At 49.1% G+C, this 22,794-nt stretch overlaps 1 protein-coding gene across 1 annotated transcript in view; it reads left to right on the plus strand.

Annotated features, from left to right (window-relative positions):
• Positions 1–22,794, plus strand: part of TMEM161A (transmembrane protein 161A) — a 59,568-nt gene that overhangs the window by 23,172 nt on the left and 13,602 nt on the right. Inside the window, exons 9-11 of the mRNA XM_066604538.1 lie at positions 13,350–13,463; positions 15,162–15,336; positions 15,690–15,786. Of these exons, the coding sequence (XP_066460635.1) occupies positions 13,350–13,463; positions 15,162–15,336; positions 15,690–15,786 (386 nt within the window). The remainder of the gene's footprint in view (positions 1–13,349; positions 13,464–15,161; positions 15,337–15,689; positions 15,787–22,794) is intronic.

Consider the following 22,794-nt stretch of genomic DNA (forward strand, 5'->3'; position numbering starts at 1 on the left):
CCCCTCCCAGCAGCAATATTAACCCCCCCCCCCCCCAGCAATATTACCACCCCACCCGACCCACGCAGCAATATTAACCCCCTGCCAGCAACAATATTAACCCCCTCCCAGCAGCAATATTAACCCCCACCAGCAATATTACCACCCCACCCGACCCCCGCAGCAATATTAACCCCCTGCCAGCAACAATTTAAACCCTCCCCCCCCCCCCCCCCCCAACACACCAGCAATATTAACTCCCTCAGCCCCGGCAGCAATCAGCATTATTAACCTTCTCCCAGCAATAACAATATTAACCCTCACCCCCCAGCAGCAATATTAACTTCCCCCTTCCCCATCCATATGCTTACCTCCTCCTTGCTGTCAGCACCGTTCCTCCTCGGATCGTGCTGAGCCCGGGTGGCATATGAACTTTTCCCACAAGACTTCTGCACTATTGAGCAATTCCAGCAACCTGATTGGTTGTTTGGTTCTCTGGGTTGGCTGATTCCCCAATCAGATTGCTGGAATTGCTGACAAGTGCAGAAGTCTTGTGGAAAAAGTTCATATGCGTCCGGGTGTGCACTGACATCAGTGAGCAGCACGGCACGCTTCCTCCCTGAGTCCTCTCCTGCGGAACTGAAGAGCAGGGGACTCAGGGGAGAAGGGATCAGCGCTGTCAGTGTGATTACCAGCGGGGAGCTGCGGCACCCCAGCTGGTAATCACTACAGTGGTGAGCGGCCGTCGGCACGCCGCGGGCCACATAACACAAGGCAGCGGGCCGGATTCGGCCCGCGGGCCTTGTGTTTGACACATGTGTTCTAGAGCTACCAAGGCTGGAATATACGACGATGTATATCAGGGCTATCAGTGTGCTTTTGGTGTCCCTTTACAACTAAGATTCTTGGCCCTTGCTGAACTGCAGCTTCAGGCATTTACATTGGAGTCTGTTATACTGACTTTACAGCTGTCAGACTTTAATGTCTACACAGGGGGAGGGGGATGGGAGACCAGCAGTAGCAGAAAAGATCTGTTGTTCTCATGTATATCGCCCTGTCGCAGGGAAGAGATGACATGAATTTTTGTTCATATTATCACCCCCCTCCTACCCCCCCCCCCCCCCATATCAATCAGAGAGCATATTTGCCACATGTGTTTTTTTGGGGGGGGGGTTTGTTTTGTTTTTTCTGAAAAGGCGTGAAATGATGAGGACTTCCTTATCTAATCACTTCTTTGCAGTGTTTAACCCATTTAGGACCAAACACTGTAAATCTACAGTGCTTGGTCCCCGGCTTAAAGCCCCGCCATATGTAAAATTACTACAGGGATTAAGGCCTCCTGCTTCTGCAATCAATCAGAAGCAGGACGGCTTGTCAGCTGTTAGTCACAGCTGATAACCCAGAGGAGGAGGGAGAAGTGGGTTTTAACCCTTTCTGCTTCCTCCTTTCTCTAGTACACAGAGCTCAATGAGCGATATGTGCTAAAAAGTGAAAGCGGAAGTGTTTCTTCCACTACTGAACCGGCGCTCAGTGACCGCCAGGTGACCTCTGGCACATCAGAGCTACATGGTCCTAGAAGACCCTTATCAGCTGTGCCAGTGACTGTCACTACAGGGGATGTTTTCCCCTGTAACTGTGGCTCCCATGGATGCCTCAGCTACAGTGGGAAAGTGTGCGCGCTGTAAACCAAAACCGTACCTACCATATATCAAAACATCTAAAAATGGGGAACCCGTTCCCATACTTTATTTTAGCCTAAATATACTAATTTAAAAAAATATATAAATATTTTAATTTTTTTTCTTTTTACACCAAATAAAACTAAAAAAATGGGACAAAAGGTCAGAAAAAAAAATATTTTAAAAAATAATTTTGATAGCTAAAGGAAAAAAATTAGGGCAGGAGAGAACCGCCACATGGGTAAAATCCCTAAAAAGTGTCTGGTCCTTAAAGGAGATGTCCCGAGGCAGCAAGTGGGTCTATACACTTCTGTATGGCCATATTAATGCACTTTGTAATGTACATTGTGCATTAATTATGAGCCATGCAGAAGTTATAAAAAGTTTTATACTTACCTGCTCCGTTGCTAGCGTCCTCGTCTCCATGGTGCCGACTAATTTTCGCCCTCCGATGGCCAAATTAGCCGCGCTTGCGCAGTCCGGGTCTTCTCCTCTTCTCTATGGGGCTCCGTGTAGCTCCGCCCCGTCACGTGCCGATTCCAGCCAATCGGGAGGCTGGAATCGGCAATGGACCGCACAGAAGCCCTGCGGTCCATGAAGACAGAGGATCCCGGCGGCCATCTTCAGCAGGTGAGTATGAAGACGCCGGACCGCCGGGATTCAGGTAAGCGCTGTGCGGGTGGTTTTTTTAACCCCTGCATCGGGGTTGTCTCGCGCCGAACGGGGGGGGGGGGTTTAAAAAAAAAAAAAACCCGTTTCGGCGCGGGACATCTCCTTTAAGGTACAAAACAGCCTGGTCCTTATGGGGTTAATCTGGGGTCCTTATGGGGTTAATTTGGCAATTGCACAGTCATTGTTGACCATTGCAACTCAAAAGTTTTACTGAAAAAGTTTTCTGTTTTTTTTTTTTTTAATTTTTTTTAAGCCTTATGTAAGGGGGGAAAAAAACATGAAGGCAAAAAAAACCTCCATATAATTGGTATCGCCTCAGCCATTACTACCCGTACTATAAAATATTACATTATTTGTAAAGCATGGAAAATTCCTTTGAAAAACATTTAAAATGACAATTTCTTTCCCTAAACAGGAAGAAAAAATAATCTTAAAAATTTGTATATTTGTACCAATAAAAATTTCAGGTTGTCGCACAAAAAGTCGGGCCTGATCCAGCTCCGTCGACTACAATAAAAATACTCTAGTCCTGAAATGTGGCGCCATACACAGTTGTGCAGAAAATGTTAAACCTCTATAAACTTCATGTGGTCCTAAATGACTCCTCGAATAAAGCGATCATAATTAGGGATGAGCGAGCATACTCGTCCGAGCTTGATGCTCGTTCAAGTATTAGGGTGTTCGAGATGCTCGTTACTCGAGACGAGTACCACGCGATGTTCGAGTTACTTTCACTTTCATCTCTGAGAAATTTGCGCGCTTTTCTGGCCAATAGAAAGACATGGAAGGCATTACAACTTCCTCCTGTGACGTTCCAGCCCTATACCACCCCTCTGCTGGGGAGATCAGATGACACCCGAGTATTTAAATCTGCCCCGCCCGTGGCTCGCCACAGATGCATTCTGACATAGATCAGGGACAGTGCTGCTGATGCTGCTGCTATAGGGAGAGGGTTAGGTGTTATTTTAGTCTTCAAGAACCCCAACGGTCCTTCTTAGGGCCACATCTGACCGTGTGCAGTACTGTTGAGGCTGCTTTTAGCAGTGTTGCACAATTTTGTTTTTTTTGTATATCGGGCGTGCAGACCATAGCGTCCTCAGTCTGCAGTCATTTTACTCAGTATAGGGGCAGTACTGGTGAGGCAGGGAAAGAGGTATACTGGCTATATAGGCAGTGGGCTTTTTCCCAAAAACTTCCAAAAAATACAATATTAGGCCTGCCTGTCACTGCCTTCAGTTTACTGCGTCTCTGCTGGGGGTAGTAGTTGTTGAATTAATACCCAGCCTTGCGCATAATTGTTGCCTGCCTCTGCAGTGCGTTACGTACACGAAGTCAGCCTCCAACCACAGGCCAATAAGCGGCACATTTAACCCCTTAGTGACCAGGCTTTTTTGCTTTTTTTCCATTTTTGTTTTTTCCTACTCCCCTTTTAAAAAATCGTAGCTCCTTAATTTATCCATCGACGTCGCTGTAGGAGGGCTTGTTTTTTGCGGGACGAGTTGTATTTTTCAATGGCACTATTTATTGTACCATATAATGTACTGAAAAACTTTTTAAAAATTCTTAGCGGAGAGAAATGGAAAAAAAATGACATTCCACCATCTTTCGGTGCGTCCTGTTTCTACGGCGCACTATCTGCAGCAAAAACGACCTGATATTTTTATTCTATGGGTCAGTACGATTACTACGATACCAAACTTATATAGTTTTTTTTTTTTTTTTTTGCTGTAGTACTTGTATTTTTTTTTTTTTAAAGATATTTATTTTTTTTCAATTATTTTCTGCGGTCATTTTGTGCGCGCAATAACTTTTTTATTTTTCTGGCGACGTAGTTGTGCAAGGGCTCAATTTTTTCGGGATGTCCTGTAGTTTCCGATAGTATCAATTTGGAATACATACAACTTTTTGATCGCTTTTTATTGCATTTTTTTCTGGAAGACAGGGTAACTAAAAAAGTGTGTTTCTGGCATTCTTTATTTTTATTTTTTTTCGGACGATGCTCACCATGCAGGAAAAATAATGCACTACTTTGATAGATCGGACTTTTACGGACACGGCGATACCAAAAACATATTTTTATTTTATGATTTAGATTTTTTTTAGTAATTGATATGGCAAAAGGGGGGTGATTTAAACTTTTATAACTTAGGCCCCCGGCTGCCATGACACCTGCACGGATCTGCACAGCGTTCTGGGGATTTAAATGCCGCTGTCAGAATTGACAGCGGCATTTAAAGGGTTAAGAGCCGCGATCGGCTGAGCGCGGCTATTGCCTGCGGGTGTCTGCTGTAATAAACAGCTGACGCCCGCGCTGTATGGAGGAAGATAGCGGCGCTACCTCCCTCCATACACGTCCTGCAGCTGCAGGACGTAAAAACACTATAGGGTGGTCACTAAGGGGTTAATTACAGCGTTCTGTTTCTGCTAATCTCGTAATACACCATGCTGAGGGGTAGGCCTAGAGGACGGGGGCGAGGACGCGGAGGCCCAAGTCAGGGTGTGGGCACAGGCCGAGCTCCTGGTCCAGGTGTATCGCAGCCGACTGCTGCGGGATTAGGAGGGAGGCAAGTTTCAGGGGTCCCCAGATTCATCTCACAATTAATGGGTCCACGCGGTAGACCTTTATTAGAAAATGAGCGGTGTCAGCAGGTCCTGTCGTGGATGGCAGAAAGTGCATCCAGCAATCTATCGACCACCCAGTCTTCTACGCCGTCCACAGCTGCAACTCTGAATCCTCTGGCTGCTGCTCCTCCTTCCTCCCAGCCTCCTAACTCCATAAAAAATGACACATTCTGAGGAGCAGGCAGACTCCCAGGAACTGTTCTCCGGCCCTGCCCAGATTGGGCAGCAATCGTTCCTCTCCCACCAGAGGAGTTTATCGTGACCGATGCCCAACCTTTGGAAAGTTCCCGGGTCCGGGGGATGAGGCTGGGGACTTTCGGCAACTGTCTCAAGAGCTTTCAGTGGGTGAGGAGGACGATGACGATGAGACAGTTGTCTATCAGTGAGGTAGTAGTGAGGGCAGTAAGTCCGAGGGAGGAGCGCACAGAGGATTCGGAGAAAGAGCAGCAGGACAATGAGGTGACTGACCCCACCTGGTTTGCTAAGCCTACTGAGGACAGGTCTTCAGAGGGGGAGGCAAGTGCAGCAGCAGGGCAGGTTTGAAGAGGCAGTGTGGTGGCCAGGGGTAGAGGCAGGGCAAGACCGAATAATCCACCAACTGTTTCCCAAAGCACCCATACCACCCTGCAGAGGCTGAGGTGCTCAAAGGTGTGGCAGTTTTTCACTGAGAGGGCAGACGACCGACGAACTGTGGTGTGCAAGGTTTGTCGCGCCAAGATCATCCGGGGAGCCACCACCACCAGCATGCGCAGGCATATGATGGCCAAGCACCCCACAAGGTTGGACGAAGGCCGTTCACCGCCTCCGGTTTGCACCACTGCCTCTCCCCCTGTGCCCCAACCTGCCACTGAGATCCACCCCCCCCCCCCCCCTCTCAGGACACAGGCACGACCGTCTCCCGGCCTGCACCCACACGCTCACCTCCACTGTCCTCAACCCCATCCAGCAATGTCTCTCAGTGCAGCATCCAGCCGTCGCTAGCGCAACTGTTTGAGCGCAAGCGCAAGTACGCCGCCACGCACCCGCACGCTCAAGCGTTAAACGTGCACATAGCCAAATTGATCAGCCTGGAGATGCTGCCGTATAGGCTTGTGGAAACGGAGGCTTTCAAAAACATGATGGTGGCGGCAGGCCCCGCGTTACTCGGTTCCCAGTTGCCACTACTTTTCCCGATGTGCCATCCCAGGCCTACACGACCACGTCTCCCGCAACATTGTACGCGCCCTCACCAACGCGATTACTGCCAAGGTCCACTTAACAACGGACACGTGGACAAGCACAGGCGGGCAGGGACACTAAATCTCCCTGACGGCACATTGGGTAAATTTAGTGGAGGCTGGGACCGAGTCAGAGCCTGGGACCGCTCACGTCCTACCCACCCCCAGAATTACAGGCCCCAGCTCGGTGGTGGTATCTGCGGCGGTGTAAGCTTCCTCCACTAAACCACCCTCCTCCTCCTCCGCAACCTCTGTCTCGCAATCAAGATGTGTCAGCAGCAGCATGTCGCCAGCAGTCGGTGTCGCACGGCGTGGCAGCACAGCGGTGGGCAAGCGTCAGCAGGCCGTGCTGAAACTACTCGGCTTAGGAGAGAAGAGGCACACGGCACGCGAACTGCTGCAGGGTCTCACAGAGCAGACCGACCGCTGGCTTTCGCCGCTGAGCCTCCAACCGGGCATGGTCGTGTGTGACAACGACCGTAACCTGGTGGCGGCTCTGCAGCTCGGCAGCCTCACGCACGTGCCATGCCTGGCCCACGTCTTTAATTTGGTGGTTCAGCGGTTTCTGAAAAGCTACCCACGCTTGTCAGACCTGCTCGGAAAGGTGCGCCGGCTCAGCGCACATTTCCGCAAGTCCAACACGGACGCTGCCACCCTGCGCACCCTGCAACATCGGTTTAATCTGCCAGTGCACCGACTGCTGTGCGACGTGCCCACACGGTGGAACTCTACGCTCCACATGTTGGCCAGGCTCTATGAGCAGCGTAGAGCTATAGTGGAATACCAACTCCAACATGGGCGGCGTAGTGGGAGTCAGCCTCCTCAATTCTTTACAGAAGAGTGGGCCTGGTTGGCAGACATCTGCCAGGTCCTTGGAAACTTTGAGGAGTCTACCCAGATGGTGAGCGGCGATGCTGCAATCATTAGCGTCACCATTCCTCTGCTATGCCTCTTGAGAAGTTCCCTGCAAAGCATAAAGGCAGACGCTTTGCGCTCGGAAACGGAGGCGGGGGAAGACAGTATGTCGCTGGATAGTCATAGTACCTTCATGTCTATATCTCAGCGCGTTGAGGAGGAGGGGAGGAGCATGAGGAGGAGGGGGAAGAGACAGCTTGGCCCACTGCTGAGGGTACCCATGCTGCTTGCCTGTCATCCTTTCAGCGTGTATGGCCTGAGGAGGAGGAGGATCCTGAAAGTGATCTTCCTAGTGAGGACAGCCATCTGTTGCGTACAGGTACCCTGGCACACATGGCTGACTTCATGTTAGGATGCCTTTCTCGTGACCCTCGCGTTACACGCATTCTGGTCACTACGGATTACTGGGTGTACACACTGCTCGACCCACGGTATAAGGAGAACCTTTCCACTCATACCCGAAGAGGAAAGGGGTTCGAGAGTGATGCTATACCACAGGACCCTGGCGGACAAACTGATGGTAAAATTCCCATCCGACAGCGCTAGTGGCAGAAGGCGCACTTCCGAGGGCCGGGTAGCAGGGGAGGCGCGGAGATCAGGCAGCATGTACAGCGCAGGCAGGGGAACACTCTCCAAGGCCTTTGACAGCTTTCTGGCTCCCCAGCAAGACTGTTTCACCGCTCCCCAGTCAAGGCTGAGTCGGCTGGAGCACTGTAAAAGGATGGTGAGGGAGTACGTAGCCGATCACACGACCTTCCTCCGTGACGCCTCTGCTCCCTACAACTACTGGGTGTCGAAGCTGGACACGTGGTCTGAACTCGCGCTGTATGCCCTGGAGGTGCTTGCTTGTCCTGCGGCTAGCGTCTTGTCAGAGAGGGTGTTTAGTGCGGCTGGGCGAATCGTCACGGATAAGCGTAGCCGCCTGTCAACTGACAGTGCCGATAGGCTTACACTCATAAAGATGAACAAAGCCTGGATTTCCCCAGAGTTCTCTTCTCCACCAGCGGACAGCAGCGGTACCTAAACAATACGTAGGCTGCACCCGCGGATGGAAGCATCGTTCTCTATCACCATCAAAAACGGGGACCTTTTTGCTTCATCAATCTGTGTATTATATTCATCCTCCTCCTGCTCCTCCTCCTGAAACCTCACGTAATCACGCCGAACGGGCAATTTTTCTTAAGCCACATTAACCAAAGCGCTTAATGGGTTTCACCTGCCCTCTTGGTTGGGCATGGGCAATTTTTCTGAGGTACATTAGTACTGTTGGTACACCAATTTTTTGGGGCCCTCGCCTACAGTGTAATCCTAGTCATTTTTATGGGCTTCGCCTGCACTCATGCTACAGCAAGGTGTGTGTGGGGTTGGCCCACACTTTTGCTACATAAATGTAACTGGGGCCTTGTCTATACTGCAACTACTGAAATGTGAAAGAGACTGTTATCTCCCTAAACTGCTGCAACGGGAATGTTACTGTGGCCTGTCTTGACTGCTACTACTGCTGAAATGGAACTAATACTGTGCTTCCCCTATACTGCTGCTTCGGAATTGTTACTGGGGCCTGTCTTGACTGCTACTACTACTGAAATGGAACTAATACTGTGCTCCCCCTATAATGCTGCTAGTGATATGTTACTGGGGCCTGTCCCTAATGCTACCACTGAAATGTTACTAATTTTGGGCTCTGCCTATACCGCTGCTAATTCTATGTCAGTGGGGTGTGGAAACGGAGGCTTCCCAAAGACATGATTGTGGCGAGGCCATTTCCCACCAACGCGGTTACTGTTAAGGTGCATATAACCACGGACACGTGGAGAGGACACGTAGTGCCTCAAAAACATCCCCCTCCTCCTCCAACAATGCAAACATTCTTGCAAAATACCTTTGCATTGGTCCGTCTGGTGGCAGTTCAAGAATTTCACCTTTACCGACACAACAAGAGAGCCCCCCCCCCCCCACCATCCCCCCGCCACGGCCCACTTAATCCTGGCCACATTTCGAAAACCAACTAAATAAAACCGCGCTACTAGGTCCGCAGTCGCCACCACATTCCCACCAACGCGGTTACTGTTAAGGTACATATTACCAGTCTGACTGGGGCATGCACTGTGGGCCGAAGCACACCTGTATTGTATGTGACGTTAGCTCTGCTGAGCAGGGCACTGCAATGGGATACATTTATGTACCGCCGATGGGTTCCAGGGAGCCACCCATGCTGTGGGTCCACAGGGACTTCACATTTGGGATTTGTACCTGCCAGTGTCCATGTATTAAAAACCCCGGTCAGACTGGGGCATGCAGTGTGGGCCGAAGACCACCTGCATTAAACATGACATTACCTCAGCTGTGATGGGAAATGCAATGGGATATATTTATGTACAGCCGGTGGGTTCCAGGAAGCCACCCATGCTGTCGGTCCACACGGAGTTGTAACTGCATGTGTCTACTTATAAAGAACCCCAGTCTGACTGGGGCATGCAGTGTGGGCCGAAGCCCACCTGCATTAAACCTGACATTACCTCAGCTGTGCTGGGCACTGCAATGGGATTTGTTTATGTACCACCAGTGGGTTCCAGGGAGCCACCCATGCTGTGGGTGCACACGGAATTCCCATTGCGGAGTTGTACCTGCCTGTGACTATTTATAAAAAACCCCGGTCTGACTGGGGCATGCAGTGTGGGCCGAAGCCCACCTGTATTTAATCTGACGTTAGCTCTACTATCCGGGGCACTGCATTGGGACAAACTACAGGAGCAATACAGCGCTAATGAAACGTGCACAGCTACGCTAGCATTGGAGTCCGCTGTAGGCCTGCGATTGCTGAGGGTTTGTGCAGAGGCCTATGTCCTGGGTGCAGTGAAGTCCGGTTCCTGCCTAGGACTGCTGAAGCTGGGGGCCGAGGCCTATGTCGTGGCCGCGGTGCAAGTCTGCCATGTTTGGCCAGTCAGATCAATTTTTGGTTCATGTCTTGGGTTTCCTAGGACCCACCTATGCTGTTGGTGCAAACTTAGCTCCCATCGCGGTGTTTGACCTGTCTGGCACAAAGACACTGACTGACTTGGGTAGGGGGCAGAGCGCAGACGGCTTTCCCCTTGCAGTGTGGATTGAGCTATTCGACACCTTGACAGAATGAATAGTGTGTGGCACATGGGTTCCCCATTGCTATGCCCACGTTTGCAGCTCCTGACGGAGGTGGCACAGGATTGGATTTCTCATTGCTTCTGTACAGCATTATGGGCTATCGCCCCGCCCCTTTTAAAGAGCGTTGCTGCCTGGCCCTGCCAACCCTCTGAAGTGTGTGCCTGCGATTCCTCCTCATGGCAGACGCGCTTATAAATAGACATGAGGGTGGTGTGGCTATGAGGCCAGCGTGTGGCATGAGGGCAGCTGAAGGCTGCGCAGGGACACTTTGGTGTGCGCTGTGGACACTGGGTCGTGCGGGGGGGGGGGGGGGGTTTGGGCAGTATGTAACCCAGGAGAAGTGGCAGCGGAGTGTCATGCAGGCAGTGATTGTGCTTTGTTGGAGGTAGTGTGGTGCTTAGCTAAGGTATGCCTTGCTAATGAGGGTTTTTCAAAAGTAATAATTGTTGGGGGGGGCACTCTTGACGCTATTGTGGCTTAATAGTGGGACCTGGGAACTTGAGATGCAGCCCAACATGTAGCCCCTCGCCTGCCCTATCCGTTTCTGTGTCGTTCCCATCACTTTCTTGAATTTCCCAGATTTTCACAAATGAAAACCTTAGCGAGCATCGGCGATATACAAAAATGCTCGAGTCGCCCATTGACTTCAATGGGGTTCGTTACTCGAAACGAACCCTCGAGCATCGCGAAAAGTTCGTCTCGAGTAACGAGCACCCGAGCATTTTGGTGCTCGCTCATCTCTAATCATGTTACCACACTGAACTACATAAAAATACATCACAGAAAACGGGTTAAATAGTTTATTTTTTTGCTGGGGGCAATGGGGAAAAAAAACTCTTATTCAATACATTTATATGTATCCAAAGTTGGTTCCCATAAAAACTACAACTTGTCCCGCAAAATTAAAGGGGTCATCCAGCTACACTGACGAAAAAATAAAAAGGTCTGACCTCTGGAACACAATTTGGGTCCTGCAACATCCAGGTATGTATGAAGAGAGATTGCACGGTGATCTCCCATCATACACCGTGGGCGCCGGCTGTTTATTACAGTTGACACCCAGCAGCAAAAGCTATGATCAGCCTCACGGCTGATCAAAGCCATTAACCCTTTAAATGCTGCAATCAATTAAATCCCTGTACAGCCCACCGCAATGAGATCTTCTGAAAGGCCCCAGGGCTGTGTTGGCAGAATGCCAGTCAAGCCGTCCCCCGTGGGGTGGCCTGGTGAACTGACTGCCCGATTGCAGTATGATGTAATACTATGTCATTACATCATACTGCAGGAGCGATCAAAACATCGCAGGTTAATTAAAAGTTTAAATTTCCCCCTCCATTTTTGCCAGGTTTATAATAAAAGAATCTAAATCCTAAAACACAAATGCATATTTGGAATAGCTGCATGCATAAAAGTCCGATCCATCAAAATAACGCATTACTTACCCCGAACGTCGTCAGAAAAAAAAATGCCAGAAATGCACTTTTTTGGTCACCCTGTCTCCAAGAAAACATGCAGTAAAAAGGGATCAAAAAGTTGTATGTATTTCAAAAATGTACCAACTGAAGCTACAGGACGTCCCGAAAAAAAATGACCCCTCGCACAACTACACCGAATGAAAAATAAAGTTATGGCATGCAAGAAATGTCGGCAGAAACATTAAAAAAAATAATTAAATGTCTTTGAAAAAAGTAGTATGGCAAAAAAACTCTATACAAGTTTGGTATCGTAGTAATCGTACTGACACATAGAACAAAGTTATCATGTCGTGTTTTTTTTTTTTTTGTTTGTTTTTTTTTTTTTTTATTTCACTGCACTCTAAAATGGTTTTTTTTTCAGTACATTATATGGTACATCAAATAGCAGCATTGAAAAATACAACTCGTCCCACAAAAAACAAGCCCTCATACAACAACGTTGATGGATAAATAAAGTTACGCTTTTTTTTTTCTTTTTTTTTTTAAGGGAAGGAGGGGGAGCGGAAAAAACAAAAATGAAGGTGGGGGGAGGAGTGTCGCACGTTGAATATAATATTTTTTTCTTTTTCTATAAATCACACCTTCCCCTGTCATAAAACAAGAAATATGCATATAGTCACCTCTCTCTGCTCCATGCTGTGTGTAATGTGCCGCCACTTGGTCCTCCCTCAGGTCTTGGTTTACAAGCTGCAGTCCCACCTGTTCAGGCTGGGTTCACACAGGGTGGATTTGTTGCAGAATTTCGCTGACTAATCCAGAATTTCCCCGGATTCGTCAGCCATGTGCACGACATTTATCAAAAATCTTGTCCACACGAGGTGGACAATCCACTGCGGCAAAGACGGCATTAGCCAGTACTGCAGTGCAGATTTCCGAAACGCAGCATGCAGTTTCTTTCCCCCCACCCCAATTGCAGCCTTGCTCCTCTCCATGGTAGAGCCGCCGCAGCGGAAAAGCATGCGGCTAAGCCACTACAGAACCTGCGGCTTAGGCCCTCTGTCCACGAATCACGCCTTCTGAAGCTTTCCATAGCGTTGCTATGGAAAACAACGGCCCCGTGTCCACGAGCGGAGAATCATAGCGATTCCCTGGCTCACGGCGGGCAATTCGCATCATGCTGCAAATTGCCCTGATTCTCTGCGGTCAGCCTATCTATTAGATTAGGTTGACTGGCGGAGATTTGTGTGCGGCTACTGCTCCCGGGTGGCGGCTCCCGCGGTGACTATCTGCCGCAGGACTTTGCAACGCCCGTGGACAGCCAGCCATAAGTGCCATGAGTTTTGAAGCTGCATGTATCCCGCCGAAACCTCACGTTTTTTCACTGCGGCAAAACCGCGTGAATTCCGCTGGGAAACCAACCCGTGGGAACCCAGCATAAAGGGCATCACAGGCTGCTGCAGTCGAAGGCTGGGCTCTGTCATTGGCTGTAGCAGCCTGTAAACATGTCACGGAGCAGCAAGTACATGGTATTTCTTGTTTTATGGAAGGAGGAGCTTTTTGTTGTATAGGGAAAAAAAATTATATATATCGCAGACAACACCTTTAAGGAGGTAGGTGGTGGCTACTAAGTCTTGGGAGTAGGAGGCTTTGTATATATCTAATTACACTAGAAAATCTATCCTATTTTTTTTCTCTTTTTTTTTATCCAGGCTTCTACTCCATGCCAGCTTTTTGCCTCCTGTCATCGTGGTGTTAATGTGGATCCGTCCAATCACCAGAGACTTTCTTCTAAATGCACCAATGGGGAAAGAGAAGGTACAGCTGTAAGTAAACAAAAGATAAAAAAGCGATAACTGTTTGTCCTGAGAGATTTATACAATATAAAGTGAATACAGATCTCCAATGGATGTCTAATGGCTGAACTACTTGGCAGCACTACCCCTTCCAGCACTATATTTAAATGTTTTTGACTGCTTTCACATCTCTGTTGGGGATTCTGCTTTCCTGCTCTGTTTGGGGAGCAGGAAATGGAAATCTACATGGCCAAACTGTTCTGACTCTGGATGGACCCTATTGACTATAATGAGGTCCACCGCTTTCCGACCAGCTGCTCATTGCATGCAGCAGTGTTCAGTCAGACCTTGGAATTTTCGGACGGTGGTTCCGTCCAACACATGTGAAACTGACCTTATCGTTCTAGAGCTATGTTATGGGAATAAATTATATACCCCTTCTAACTTCACTGTACTGCTCCAAATTAATTTTAACGAGAAGTGCATGCTTGCAAAGTAATGGACAGAGACACAATGCTAGTCAATCATCAGTACACTCCTGGTTTATAAATTTAAATCGCTGTACAAATATACCCCAAATGACACAGCAGCAGAAGTACATGCCCCCTGAAATCCTAAGAACTCCTGATTGGGTTAGTTTGCAATGACTGACACATGTTAACGCCTTAAGGTATATGTTTACTAAACATGTGACTTCTAGGAAAAGAAACTAGAATAGACTTATTCTGTGTTCATTGTTCTAGTAGCTTCTCTCTGAATGGAGAGGGTCAGAAACCACTATCTCAGGACGTTCATGAGCCTGGGAAAGATGTGTGGGAGTATGTACAACCGCATACCAGCATATAATATTGAACAAGTTAACCATTTAGTCGCTAGCTATTTACTAAGAAGGTAGATATACTAATAACAAAAATAAATTTATATATTGTGTGTTTGCCTAGGCTGATGTGAGAAACGCATAAGATGTATCTATACAATAGAATACATATATTATTACTATAACAGCTACTGGGGCTAAAACATAGCAAAGCGATACAAACAAATTTTCAGTGGGTTGTTCCACGTCCCACTACTTTCAGAGGAATCCACCATAGTGTATACGGTGTTGATATGAAATCCGAATGGCAGGAAACTAGTGTCACTTATTGACTTATTGATGCAAATTCTGTAAATCCGTAGCAGAAATCCGGGACATAGCCTGTGGCTTTGGCAACAGACTCTACTGCAGTTATGGAAAAAGCACCCTAGTAGCCCCGCTCTATTCTCTCGCCCCACCCTCCCCGCATTCAAATTTATTTTTTTTTGTAATAAAAATCTGTCAAAGGGCCCTATTTGATCATAGTAAGAGTTTATTCACATGGACATGTTTGTAAGCGAACAATTTGCACTCATACGGGAATAGAACCCATTGCTTTAAATGTGTTAGTTCACGTTCGTGTACTTTGTGTGCACTTTTTGTTCCAAAAATACACAGCATATTATTTTCCTGCGCATTTCAGTCCGAATGATCCCCGGATTAATAACCCCCCTGTGTGAGCGAGGCCCAAGACATTTTGGGGCTTGTTTATGAAATTTAAGGAAGCTTTCCATTGTGAGTTGTTCTTCTAGAGCGAGCACTGGCCCCATACATTGTCATGGCAGATCTTTCCTTGAGTTCATTATGTTACTTTAACTTGTAAAGAGTCACATGTATGATTGTAAGAACTTGATATCTTTTTGTCATTGCAGTATGTCAGATTCCGCATACAACACTTTCCGACTGTGGGTCATTATGGTCTTATGTCTTCTTCGCCTATCCATGACCCGCTTCCATTTGCAAGCATATCTTGGGTTAGCGAGTTGTTGGGTTGAGCAACTGAAAAGAGAAGCTGGACGGATATCTATGTTAGAGATTCAGCGTAAAGTAAGTGGCCAACAGAAAAGTTGTTTTTTTGTTTTTTTCTTTGTTTTTTTCCCCCTCGACTTGCAATTGGGGACATGTATCAAAAACATTCAGCTTTACAGCTACAATATATTCATAAAATGTTGCATACCTCTTCAGAAACTTGTTACAATGTAGCAAAAAAGGTAAACCTGTCTATTCCATTGTGCAAGAACACCAATTCCTCACATGTTAGAGAGCATTGATTTCGGTCCTGTGTTTCCCATTTCCTGTACTTGCACTATTTTTGTCATGGCAAAACCGATCCTCCCTTTGTCTGTGAAGATCTAGTCTGTTAATGCCGTGACGTTTACAGCTCGTCTCTTCCCATCTAGGTTTCCCGCATCTTCTGTTACCTCACTGTGGTGGCTCTGCAGTACTTGGCACCAATTATCTTTACTGTTCACTGTGTTCTCTTGCTGAAATCCATGGGTAGGTACAATTCTAATTGTTTAAATCGTCAATATAAATTTACTCCAGGTGACTGGGTTTTCAGTTTACCTATGCCATGTGTACTGTGCAGCACCCTCTTAATGGGGCACTATAAAGTATGTATTTAATCTAGAGGGGTTTACATGGGTGGGAACAAATTCTCAGTGGTGCTTTGATTAAAGGTATTGTCCAGGATAAGAAAAACATGGCTGCTTTTTTTTTTCCAGAAAATAGCGCCACACTTGTCCATGGGTTGTGTCTGCTATTGTAGCTTAACGTCATTGTGTGGTATTGCAAGTTTTCCCCCATACACTTCAACCTGTGGCCAGATGTGGTGTGATGTCACTTGGACTGAGCAGCTCCAAGTCACTGAAACGGAGCTGCTATACCAGACACAGCCGCTATCTCATGTACAGCGTGGTGTGTGGACTAATGAAAACAAAGATCTGGTACCGTGTTAGCCAGTAGAGCAAAATGTGATTGTTCTCAGCAAGAGAAACTATGTAATCCTTAAGCCTGAAGAAGAACCCTGCGTTGGTTTGGAAGCTCGCTATTATTACATCATGTATTTTTGTTAGCCATTAAAAGGTATCATATCTACAAGATTACGTCGTTTCTCTTGCTGAGAACAATCACATGGTGTGTGGACTGAAGTGGCTGTGGCGCAGACCTGAGTGCTGCTGTTGCTTCATTCAGCTGATTGGTGGGATTAGTGCCTGAATACCCCTTTAAGTTGTATCCTCCTGTACATTAGTTATTTTTAGATAAGGGATGTATCGTCTCGTTTGTTTTTGTTTTGTTTTTTTTTTAAATTACCAACTTACACTTGGCCATCATTCCAGGGGAAATAAAAGCCTCCGGACTGCGCTGAATTGGTTCTTGCCAAGTCCCGTTGGCTACCGTTTACTCTACAGCAGTAAGGCCTCTCTCACACCTGCGCTTTTTACTGCGATCAACGCGGTGTGTTGAATGCTATGTTAATCGTGGTATAACGCTGCCACTGAAATCAGTGGGGCCTCGCAGATGTGTTTGATCGCGCCGCAGGATGGCGGTTTTCCAGCACCATGATTTTTGAGCGGAGTCTGTTCTATATTTGTCAGTTTAGCGCACCTAATCGTCCATCACAATGATGGGGTGCACTAAAACATACTGTCGCCCGCAGTTAACTGTGTCCGAAAGCGTAAGTAAAATCGCTCGCTTCCCCCCCCCCCCCCCCCTGCCTGAGCACCATGCATATCTCAAGCAGGAGGGTGGAGACTGAAGCAAACATCTCTGCTTTGTTTATAGGGAGCCCATCTGTCACTGAAAGCCGACTCCCCTCTCACGTATGATTTCCCTACCGCTGCAGACACATTTTCTGCCATCCTGTAATACATTTTCTCTGCAGAGACCATTGCAGTAAAATGCTTGGATGACTGCAGCTTCCTCCAACAAAATCAACTGACTGCTAAGACTGGCACTTCAGGCCTGTAGGATAGGGGATAACTGGCTGATCATGGGGGTCTCACTGCTGAGAGACACACACCAATCTCAAATGGGGGTCTTATGATCTCCTTTGCCTGTCACTGCGTCGCTTCATCCTCTACAGTGACGGAGCACTGGTCGAGTATTTATTTCAATGTGGCTGATGGAAATACTTGAGCTCTTGCTGCTTGGCTGTCTTTGGAAGTCCCATTGAAAGTGAATAGAGTTGTAGAGCAGCAACCAGCGCTCCATTAAGTCTCTTCTGCACTGTGGTGAGGGGTGCAGTAAGCCCCCAGTGAGAAGGAAGGTGATGTGGAACCCCTTGTTCTTAGAAATGGTAGGGGTCTTGGCTTAGACACTACCCCCTGTGGATAGGGGATGACTTTGGATCCTGGTGCAACCCCTTTAATATATAAATCCTACATAGATGATACTCTGCATATAAGAGGGGCATGGACCTTTCCAAGATAATCTTGTGTGTCTTATTTATGCTAAGTAAAAATGGTTCTAGATCATGAAAGGACACGCAGCCCAGTAACACTGCTTAGAGGGTTTTGATAGCGAATTACAACTTGTTATAAAAGGTTTCACGCTCCCTTTTATTTATTTATTTTTTTAATTCACGTAATTACTCTAATTGAACATTGGAATACAGGATAGAGATTGTGTAAAGGCCCATTTACACGAGGGATCGTTGCTCACAAATCGCTAAAAAGTAGAGATGAGCGAGCACCAAAATGCTCGGGTGCTCGTTACTCGGGACGAAAATTTCGCGATGCTCGAGGGTTCGTTTCGAGTAACGAACCCCATTGAAGTCAATGGGCGACTCGAGCATTTTTGTATTTCGCCGATGCTCGCTAAGGTTTCCATTTGTGAAAATCTGGGCAATTCAAGAAAGTGATGGGAACGACACAGCAACGGATAGGGCAGGCGAGGGGCTACATGTTGGGCTGCATCTCAAGTTCCCAGGTCCCACTATTAAGCCACAATAGCGGCAAGAGTGGGCCCCCCCCCCCCTCCCAACAATTTTTACTTCTGAAAAACCCTCATTAGCAATGCATACCTTAGCTAAGCACCACACTACCTCCAACAAAGCACAATCACTTCCTGCATGACACTCCGCTGCCACTTCTCCTGGGTAACATGCTGCATGACCCAGTGACCACAGCGCACACCAAAGTGTCCCTGCGCAGCTTTCAGCTGCCCTCATGCCACACGCTCGCCTCATAGCCACACCACCCTCATGTCTATTTATAAGCGCGTCTGCCATGAGGAGGAACCGCAGGCACACACTGCAGAGGGTTGGCACTTCCAGGCAGCGACCCTCTTTAAAAGGGGCGGGGCGATAGCCCATAATGCTGTACAGAAGCACTGAGAAATCCAATCCTGTGCCACCTCCATCAGGAGCTGCACACGTGGGCATAGCAATGGGGAACCCATGTGCCACACACTATTCATTCTGTCAAGGTGTCTGCATGCCCCAGTCAGACCGGGGTTTTTTATAAATAGTCACAGGCAGGTACAACTCCGCAATGGGAATTCCGTGTGCACCCACAGCATGGGTGGCTCCCTGGAACCCACCGGCTGTACATAAATGTATCCCATTGCAGTGCGCTGGACAGCAGAGCTAACGTCAGATTAAATGCAGGTGGGCTTCGGCCCACACTGCATGCCCCAGTCAGACTGGGTTCTTTAGAAGTGGACAGATGCAGTTACAACTCCGTGTGGACCGACAGCATGGGTGACTCCCTGGAACCCACCGGCGGTACATAAATAAATCCCATTGCAGTGCCCATCACAGCTGAGGTAACGTCAGGTTTAATGCAGGTGGGGTTCGGCCCACACTGCATGCCCCAGTCAGACTGGGGTTCTTTAGAAGTGGACACATGCAGTTACAACTCCGTGTGGACCGACAGCATGGGTGGGTGCCAGGAAGCCACCGGCGGTACATAAATATATCCCATTGCAGTGCCCAGCACAGCTGAGGTAATGTCAGGTTTAATGCAGGTGGTCTAAAAATTAATTGGATTACACTGTAGGCGAGGGCCCCAAAAAATTGGTGTACCAACAGTACTAATGTACCTCAGAAAAATTGCCCATGCCCAACCAAGAGGGCAGGTGAAACCCATTAATCGCTTTGGTTAATGTGGCTTAATTTGTAACTAGGCCTGGAGGCAGCCCAGTTAAAATAAAAATTGGTTCAGGTGCAAGTTTCAACGCTTTAATGAGCATTCAAATGTATAAAAATTGTTTACAAAAATTATATGACTGAGCCTTGTGGGCCTAAGAAAAATTGCCCGTTTGGCGTGATTACGTGAGGTTTCAGGAGGAGGAGGATGAATATAATACACAGATTGATGAAGCTAAAAGGTCCTAGTTTTTTATGGTGATAGAGAACGATGCTTCCATCCACGGGTGCAGCCTACGTATTGTTTAGGTACCGCTGCTGTCCGCTGGTGGAGAAGAGAAGTCTGGGGAAATCCAGGCTTTGTTCATCTTTATGAGTGTAAGCCTGTTGGCACTGTCGGTTGACAGGCGGGTGCGCTTATCCATGATGATTCCCCCAGCCGCACTAAACACCCTCTCTGACAAGACGCTAGCCGCAGGACAAGCAAGCACCTCCAGGGCATACAGCGCGAGTTCAGGCAACGTGTCCAGCTTCGACACCCAGTAGTTGTAGGGGGCAGAGGCGTCACCGAGGACGGTCGTGCGATCGGCTACGTACTCCCTCACCATCCTTTTACAGTGCTCCCGCCGACTCAGCCTTGACTGGGGAGCGGTGACAGTCTTGGTGGGGAGCCATAAAGCTGTCAAAGGCCTTGGAGAGTGTTCCCCTGCCTGCGCTGTACATGCTGCCTGATCTCCGCGCCTCCCCTGCTACCTGGCCCTCGGAACTGCGCCTTCTGCCACTAGCGCTGTCGGATGGGAATTTTACCATCAGTTTGTCCGCCAGGGTCCTGTGGTATAACATCAGTCTCGAACCCCTTTCCTCTTCGGGTATGAGAGTGGAAAGGTTCTCCTTATACCGTGGGTCGAGCAGTGTGTACACCCAGTAATCCGTAGTGGCCAGAATGCGTGTAACGTGAGCGTCACGAGAAAGGCATCCTAACATGAAGTCAGCCATGTGTGCCAGGGTACCTGTACGCAACACATAGCTGTCCTCACTAGGAAGATCACTTTCAGGATCCTCCTCCTCAACGCGCTGAGATATAGACAGGAGGGTGCTCTGACTATCCAGCGACATACTGTCTTCCCCCGCCTCCATTTACGAGCGCAAAGCGTCCGCCTTTATGCTTTGCAGGGAACTTCTCAAGAGGCATAGCAGAGGAATGGTGACGCTAATGATTGCAGCATCGCCGCTCACCATCTGGGTAGACTCCTCAAAGTTTCCAAGGACCTGGCAGATGTCTGCCAACCAGGCCCACTCTTCTGTAAAGAATTGAGGAGGCTGACTCCCACTACGCCGCCCATGTTGGAGTTGGTATTCCACTATAGCTCTACGCTGCTCATAGAGCCTGGCCAACATGTGGAGCGTAGAGTTCCACCGTGTGGGCACGTCGCACAGCAGTCGGTGCACTGGCAGATTAAACCGATGTTGCAGGGTGGCAGCGTCCGTGTGGGACTTGCGGAAATGTGCGCTGAGCCAGCGTACCTTTCCGAGCAGGTCTGACAAGCATGGGTAGCTTTTCAGAAAGCGCTGAACCACCAAATTAAAGACATGGGCCAGGCATGGCACGTGCGTGAGGCTGCCGAGCTGCAGAGCCGCCACCAGGTTACGGCCGTTGTCACACACGACCATGCCCGGTTGGAGGCTCAGCGGCGCAAGCCAGCGGTCGGTCTGCTCTGTCAGACCCTGCAGCAGTTTGTGGGCCGTGTGCCTCTTCTCTCCTAAGCTGAGTAGTTTCAGCACGGCCTGCTGACGCTTGCCCACCGCTGTGCTGCCACGCCGCGCGACACCGACTGCTGGCGACGTGCTGCTGCTGACACATCTTGATTGCGAGACAGAGGTTGCGTAGGAGGAGGAGAAGGAGGAGGGTGGTTTAGTGGAGGAAGCCTACACCGCCGCAGATATCATCACCGAGCTGGGGCCCGCAATTCTGGGGGTGGGTAGGACGTGAGCGGTCCTAGGCTCTGACTCTGTCCCAGCCTCCACTAAATTCACCCAATGTGCCGTCAGGGAGATTTAGTGTCCCTGCCCGCCTGTGCTTGTCCACGTGTCCGTTGTTAAGTGGACCTTGGCAGTAACCGCGTTGGTGAGGGCGCGTACAATGTTGCGGGAGACGTGGTCGTGCAGGGCTGGGACGGCACATCGGGAAAAGTAGTGGCGACTGGGAACCGAGTAGCGTGGGGCCGCCGCCGCCATCATGCTTTTGAAAGCCTCTGTTTCCACAAGCCTATACGGCAGCATCTCCAGGCTGATCAATTTGGCTATGTGCACGTTTAACGCTTGAGCGTGTGGGTGCGCGGCGGCGTACTTGCGCTTGCGCTCAAACACTTGCGCTAGCTATGGCTGGACGGTGCGCTGAGAGACATTGGTGGATGGGGCCAAGGATAGCGGAGGTGAGGGTGTGGGTGCAGGCCAGGAGACGGTAGTGCCTGTGTCCTGAGAGGGGGGTTGGATCTCAGTGGCAGGTTGGGGCACAGGGGGAGAGGCAGTGGTGCAAACCGGAGGCGGTGAACGGCCTTCGTCCCACCTTGTGGGGTGCTTGGCCATCATATGTCTGCGCATGCTGGTGGTGGTGAGGCTGGTGGTGGTGGCTCCACGGCTGATCTTGGCGCGACAAAGGTTGCACACCACTGTTCGTCGGTCCTCTGCACTCTCAGTGAAAAACTGCCAGACCTTTGAGCACCTCGGCCTCTGCAGGGTGGCATGGCGCGAGGGGGCGCTTTGGGAAACAGTTGGTGGATTATTCGGTCTGGCCCTGCCTCTACCCCTGGCCACCGCACTGCCTCTTCCAACCTGCCCTGCTGCTGCACTTGCCTCCCCCTCTGAAGACCTGTCCTCAGTAGGCGTAGCAAACCAGGTGGGGTCAGTCACCTCATCGTCCTGCTGCTCTTCCTCCGAATCCTCTGTGCGCCCCTCCCTCGGACTTACTGCAATTACTACTACCTGAGTGATAGACAACTGTGTCTCATCGTCCTCCTCACCCACAGAAAGCTCTTGAGACAGTTGCCGGAATTCCCCAGCCTCATCCCCCGGACCCCGGGAACTTTCCAAAGGTTGGGCATCGGTCACGACAAACTCCTCCGGTGGGATAGGAACCATTGCTGCCCATTCTGGGCAGGGACCCGAGAACAGTTCCTGGGAGTCTGCCTGATCCTCAGAATGTGTCATTGTAATGGAGTGAGGAGGCTGGGAGGAAGGAGGAGCAGCAGCCAGAGGATTCAGAGTTGCAGCAGTGGACGGTGCAGAACTCTGGGTGGTCGATAGATTGCTGGATGCACTTTCTGCCATCCACGACAGGACCTGCTCACGCTGCTCATTTTCTAATAAAGGTCTACCGCATGGACCCATTAATTGTGAGATTAATCTTGGGACGCCAG

Source organism: Eleutherodactylus coqui, chromosome 5 (assembly GCF_035609145.1).
Source record: "Eleutherodactylus coqui strain aEleCoq1 chromosome 5, aEleCoq1.hap1, whole genome shotgun sequence".
NCBI classification, from domain to species: domain Eukaryota; kingdom Metazoa; phylum Chordata; class Amphibia; order Anura; family Eleutherodactylidae; genus Eleutherodactylus; species Eleutherodactylus coqui.